General features: G+C 44.1%; 1 protein-coding gene across 1 annotated transcript in view; it reads left to right on the forward strand.

The window, feature by feature from the left end:
- Nucleotides 1-6,414, forward strand: part of LOC109911258 (slit homolog 3 protein-like) — a 614,108-nt gene that overhangs the window by 429,874 nt on the left and 177,820 nt on the right. The window contains exon 8 of the mRNA XM_048603610.1: nucleotides 358-521. Coding sequence (XP_048459567.1) covers nucleotides 358-521 — 164 coding nt within the window. The remainder of the gene's footprint in view (nucleotides 1-357; nucleotides 522-6,414) is intronic.

Genomic DNA, 6,414 nt, shown 5'->3' on the forward strand with positions numbered 1-6,414 from the left:
TTGTGTGTGTGTGTGTGTGTGTGTGTGTGTGTCTGTGTGTGTGTGTGTGATTGTGTGTGTGTGTGTAGGTGTGTGTGTGTGTATGAGTGTGTGTGTGTGTGTGTGAGAGTGTGTGTGTGTAGGTGTGTGTGTGTATGAGTGTGTGTGTGTGTGTGTATGAGTGTGTGTGTGAGTGTGTGTCTGTGTATGAGTGTGTGTCTGTGTGTGAGTGTGTGTGTGTGTGTGTGTGTGTCTGTGTGTGAGTGTGTGTCTGTGTCTCTGTGTCTCTGTGTGTGTGGGAGTGTGTGAAAGAACAGGGCAGCACTTCACCAGTTTGTTACCTTTCCCTTACCTGGTCTCCTCACCCTCTCCCTACAGGCGACTTCATTCCAACAACCTGTTCTGTAACTGCCACTTGGCCTGGCTTTCTGATTGGCTGCGGCAACGCCATCCCATTGGCCAATACGCCCAGTGCACTGGCCCCATTCACCTGAGGGGCCTCTATGTTGCTGACGTCCCAAAGAAAGAGTTTACCTGCAGCGGTAAGTAATTGTAACCTTATTCCGAGCAGTAAGACTCCTCTCCTGATTTAAGATGCGCATTTGCGATACAGAGGCCTACAAGGTAGGAGGCCAGTTGCTGCAAAATGGGTTTCGAATTTTAGGTTTTGTTTCTGACCAGCACAGACTCAATGGGCTGAAGGGCCTTTTTCTGCACTCTGAGATGTTTGCTGGTGGATAACTCAGGAAAACGTAGTTTAGACATTTAATTTAATCAAATATACTTTATCGAAAAGTAACATTGGCTGTAAAGATTGATTTCATTTCTACCTAAATGTTCCAGAGTTTCAATTAAACTGTTCATGGTCAGAGACATTTACAATCATAGAATCCCGACAGTATAGAAGCAGGCCATTCAGCCCATCAAGTGTACACTGACCTGAAGAGCATCCCACTCCCCCCACTACCCTATACATCTGCATTTCCCATGGATAATCCACCTACCCTGCACGTCCTTGAACACTATGGGCAATTTAGCATGGCCAACCCACCTAACCTACACATCTTTGGACTGTGGGAGGAAACTGGAGCACCCAGAGGAAACCCATGCAGACACGGGGAGAATGGCAAACTCCACACAGACAGTTACCCGAGGGTGGGATCAAACCTGAGTCCCTCGTGCTGGAGGCAGCAGTGCTGACCACTGAGCCACCACGCAAGAGGATGGAGAATTTTTGTATGGCAAACATCAGTGCTGTAAAAATGCACTACAGTCCCTAACCACAGAAGAGCGCTCCTTATCTTTTTATTTATTCTTGGAATGTCAGCATTATTGCCCGTCCCTAAATCCTCTTAAAAAGTTTCCCCAGTGCCAGGTAAGTTGTGGATTGGTGCTTCATCGATCATGGCCACTAGGATCTTGGTCAAGGCCATACAAATTTGCAGCTAGCAGAGGGTCACACTTTGTCGGTCCAGGCTGCATGCAAACCCAGATCACAAGTTAAATTCCAGTGTACAAACTTGCTGTACCATCACCAGTCCCAAGGAAAGAACCCAAAGCTGATTTCTGATGTTGTTTTAGTTGTTCCTGAGAGGACTTGACTGTCCCAATTTGAATCCAGCTCCATGCTGTTTTCTGTTCTGCACTTTGTACCCAAAGCAACCCGTTGTGAAATGATTTTGAGCCAGCTCAGTCTGGATCTTAATTTATGTGGGTCAGAAAGGCAGCCGTCTCATTTCTCTCCAAGCCACGGACAACCTCACTTGGACAGTACAGCCTTTGTTGCTGATCATAATTCCTGTATTGTATGTCCTACCTAACAACACCGAAAATGCTGCTTACCAACTACAGACTGCAGTGGCTCAAAGGCATGACCGCTGTGATGACTGTAAAGGGGAATGGGTAATAAATGCTGGCCTCTCTGGTGATGTGTAGATCCTAAGAATGGTTTGTGTAAAAAAAGGTCACCACGCTCCGCCAGTAAATCGATCACTTTTACATGAAGGCTTCATACGAAATAGCGAAAAGGACAAATTGGAAAGATGTAGAGTGGGGAGGCAGGAGATACTACAGTTAAGCCATGCCCATAGCACACAGGTCCGATACTTGCCTTGCTTCTGGATTGTAAGGTAAAGGTAAAGTTGCCATAGTCCCACTGCCTCATTCGTGAGGGACAACTGATGGTGAGGGCCACCACAGCTCAAGCGAAGGGAGAGGTTGAGAAAGAAGGTCCTTCATAGAAACCACAGCCAGTACAGGAACTGAACCCATACTGTTGGTATGACTCTGCATTGCAAACCAGCCAACAGAGCTAATTATCGCAGGCAGTGCAAGAAACTGCATAACTGTTGTCCATCTCTGTTCGTCCTGAGGAATTTAAGAATCATTCATGTAAAGTCGTACAAGTGATACATGCTGAGGAAGGTCCTGAAAGGGTTTTGGTGAGCCTGCTACAGCAATTAGAGAGCAGTCATCGATAACTCTGGAGCTTGCTGTTAACTTACTGTGATAGAATTGCATTGGACTCAGCATTGTAGAATTTCTCTGTAATGCGGCTGGTATCATTGTTGTTTTGAGCTAAATGCTTTTGGGGTTTCACGGAGGTTCGTAAAAACCGGAGAAATTCAGCAGATCACACAGAATCTGTGGTGAGAGAAACACAAAATGTAAAATGATGGTTTTTATGCTCTTGCCGAAAATGATCAAGTGGAACTAATGTTGAGGATGCCCAGAGCAAGAGACAACTGGAGTGCTGATGTAGTAAAGGAGAGGTTGAGATGCAAAGTAGATGTGAATAGTCGAAAGTAGGTCACCTCTGCTGAGAGTAGATCCATGCAACCAAGACACTGGTTGGGGTGAGGGTCATAATGGAGGACTGTGTTCATCTTTTCAATTTGTTGAATTCATGGTTGCATCCGAAAGGCTGTAATGTCTGTGCCAAAAATGAGGTGCTATTCCTCCAGCTTGAATTGCCTTTTTCCTGGAATACTGTGGCAGGCCTCGGATAGAAATGTTAGCAGGCGAGAAAGTTGATGTATGGAAGAGGCAAACAACTGGAACATTGGGGCCAGTCTTGCAGACAGAGCTGAGGTATCCCATAAAGCAGTTGCCAAATCTTTGGTCCCGCCGTTGTAGAGAAAACTACATTGTGACTAGCGAATAGAGTAGACTAAATTAAAAGAAGTAAAAATAACATGCTGCTTCATCTGCAAGGCGTGCTTGGGGCTGTAGGCACCGAGGAGGGAGGATACAACGGAGTTTCACTCTAATACTGAAGGAAAAGACAGGATAAGATTTACTGTCATACAGTTGATTCAGACTAAATGATAAAGGCTTTCTCTGTGATACTGTAGATTCGGACCAGACAGTGTGGAGTGTTACTATGATGCCGTTGATTTCGATACGATACAATAGGACATCACTGAGATGCTGAGACACAATAGGGTTTCACAGCGATGCTGTAGATTTGAACTAGATGCTGCTCAGCCTTACAGTGATATTACAATGTGTGGAGCTGGATGAACACAGCAGGCCAGGCAGCATCAGAGGAGCAGGAAAGCTGACGTTTCAGGTCTGGAGTTTTCTGAAGAAGGGTCCAAACCCGAAATGTCAGCTTTCCTGCTCCTCTGATGCTGCCTGGCCTGCTGTGTTCCTCCAGCTCCACACTGTGTTATCTCAGATTCTCCAGCATCGGCAGTTCCTACTGTCTCTTACAGTGATATTGTTGGTTTGGACACATAACTGTGGGGTGTAGCTGTGAATAGGTTGGTTTGCCCTAAATGGTCTTGTGTTTCACTACAATGTTGTTGGCTGAGACGCTATAGATTGTCACTGTCGAACTTTTGTTTTGGATGGGATGTCGTAGAATTTCATTGCAATGTGGCTGGCTTAATCAAGACTGATTTTGATACCGTTGGTTTAGTCTAGGCGATGTCAACTTTCTCTCTGCTACTTTTGGTTTGGACTTGAAGTTGGAGAGTGTCACTTGACAGTGTTGTTTTGATGCGACGCTGTGTCACTGTTGGTTTGATTAGATGCAGTAGATTTTCGTAATGACATCTGAAAAAAGGCAAAATAGTGTAGATGGTAGAAATCTGAAACAAACATCGAGAACAATGGAGACACTCAGGGGGTCTGACCTGATTTGTGGAGGGAGAAATGGAGTTAATATTTTGAGTCCAATGTGGCTGTTCTTCCGAACAGAAGAACTGACATACCAGATTCCAACTGATAACTTTGTGTCTCTTTCCACAGATGGTGTCAAACTTGAAGAGTGTCTCTATGTCTGTTTCATGATGACAGAGTCTAGATGTTGGAAGATCTCACTGTGGTACTGTTTGTTCAGGCTCAAAGCTGTACAGTTTCACAGTGATACTGTTCATTTTGACCAGACACAGTAGAGTTTCACTGTCATACTGTTGGGTTGGACTAGATGCAGAATTTCATGCTGTTGGGTTGGCCTAGGTGCTGTATGGTGCCACTGTGACACTGTTGGTTTGGAGCAGACAATGTTGAGTTTCAATAGTGTTGGTTGGACTAAACACTCCACAGTGGCAAGGAGATACTGTTGGTTTGAACCAGGCACTGTCGGATTTCATGGTGATGCTGTTGGTTTGGATGAGATGCTTCTACTTGTCGCTGTGATACTCTTAATTTCTACTTGAAGCTGTACGATTTCAGTGTGATGCTGTCAGTTTAAGCTAGGTGTTCTGATACTCTTGGTATGGTCTAGGCGCTGTGAAGTTTTACTGTCCTGCCCTTGTTTTGCATTCAAAGCTGGAGAGTGTCACTGTGATATTGTAGATTTGGACCAGGCACTAGACTTTCACTATGCTATTATAGGTTTAACTAGGCACAATAGAATTTCACAATGATATGGTTTGGGCTAGACATTGTAGGGTCTCACTATGATATTGTTGGTTTGGACTAGATATAGGATTACACTGTGACAATATGGACTTGTACGAGGCATTGTAGTATTTCACTGTGTTGCTGTTAGCTTGGGCCAGGTACTTTGGAATTCCACTGTGGTGCTGTGGGTCTGACCTCAAAGTTGTGTAGTTTAACTCTGTTACTGTTCATTTGAATTAAATGCTATCAGATATCACTGCGGTAACAATGGTTTGCACTGGATGATATAGAATTTTATTGTGATATTGTTGGTTTGGACCCTACACTAGTGCTTTACTGTGACATTGTTGGTTTACACCAGGAGCTGTATGAGTTTTACTGTGATACTGTTGGTTCGTTCTATACACTGTAGTGTTATACTGTGATATTGTTGTTTGGTCTATACACTGTAGTATTTTACTGTGATAACATTGGCTTTCACAAGACATTGTACAGTTTTAGTGTGATAATTTTGGTTCAGATTAGACAGTAGTGTTGTACTGTGATTATATCCTTTTACAAAAGATGCTGATGGCTTCCACTATGATTCAGCTTGTTTTCATTACACCCTGTAGGTTCTCTCTACGGTGCAGTTGGTTTGCATGAGATGCAGTGAGTTATCACTGTGACATTCTTGGTTTGCGATAGCTGCTGCAAGATTTCATTCTAATGATGTAGGTTCAGACTAGACACTGTAGGCTTCACTGTTAGACTGTTGGTTACAAACAATAGGGTGTAGAACTGCACTCTGATATGGAGTAGACCTAAAGAGTGTTCCTGTGATGCTGTCTATTTGAACAGAACACTGCAGAGGGTTGATGTGATATTGTTATTTTGTACTTGATGCCAGACGCTGTCCGATTTCACTGTCGTACTGTTGTTTTGGAAGGAACAATGTTGAGTTTTATGGTGATCCTGTTTGGTTAAACCAGATGCTGTGGGCCTCGCTGTTCGATTGGACTGGATTCTACCAGGTGTCCCTGTGACATTTGGTTTGGAACGAATGCTGGGGAGTGTCATGGCAAAGAAAATTTGGAACGAGACATTGAGGAGTTTAAAAGTGATACTGTTGACTGAAAGCCCTAGCGTTTCATGATGATATTTTTGGTGTAAGCCTGAGCCTGCTGTTTGTCAGTCTCTGTGATGTTGTTGGTGTGAACCTGAGCCTGCTCACTGTCAGTGTGGTAGTCTTTATTTGTAACAGATGCTGTGAAGGTTCACTGTGATGCTGTTGGGTTGATGCAATGAGACATATGGTCAGAGGCCAATGTTGAATTCTCCCTCCTGATTGCAAACCTCTGTGAGTGCCAACATTTTAAGAAAAAATTGATTCTGTCCCACACATTGATGGGATTTGAACCCAGGACCCCAGAGCATTCCTTGGGTTTTTAATGATAACAAGTCCAGAGACAGTACCACAACACCATCACCGTCCCCTGCTGCTGTCCCACTGAAACACTTTTGTTTTGGATTAGACACTGTAAGGTTGAATTGTGTAACCTTAGCTGTGTGGGATATCACTGTGATACTGCTGCATTGTACAAG

The sequence above is a fragment of the Rhincodon typus genome, chromosome 12, assembly GCF_021869965.1.
Source record: "Rhincodon typus isolate 14 chromosome 12, sRhiTyp1.1, whole genome shotgun sequence".
Taxonomy (NCBI): Eukaryota; Metazoa; Chordata; class Chondrichthyes; order Orectolobiformes; family Rhincodontidae; genus Rhincodon; species Rhincodon typus.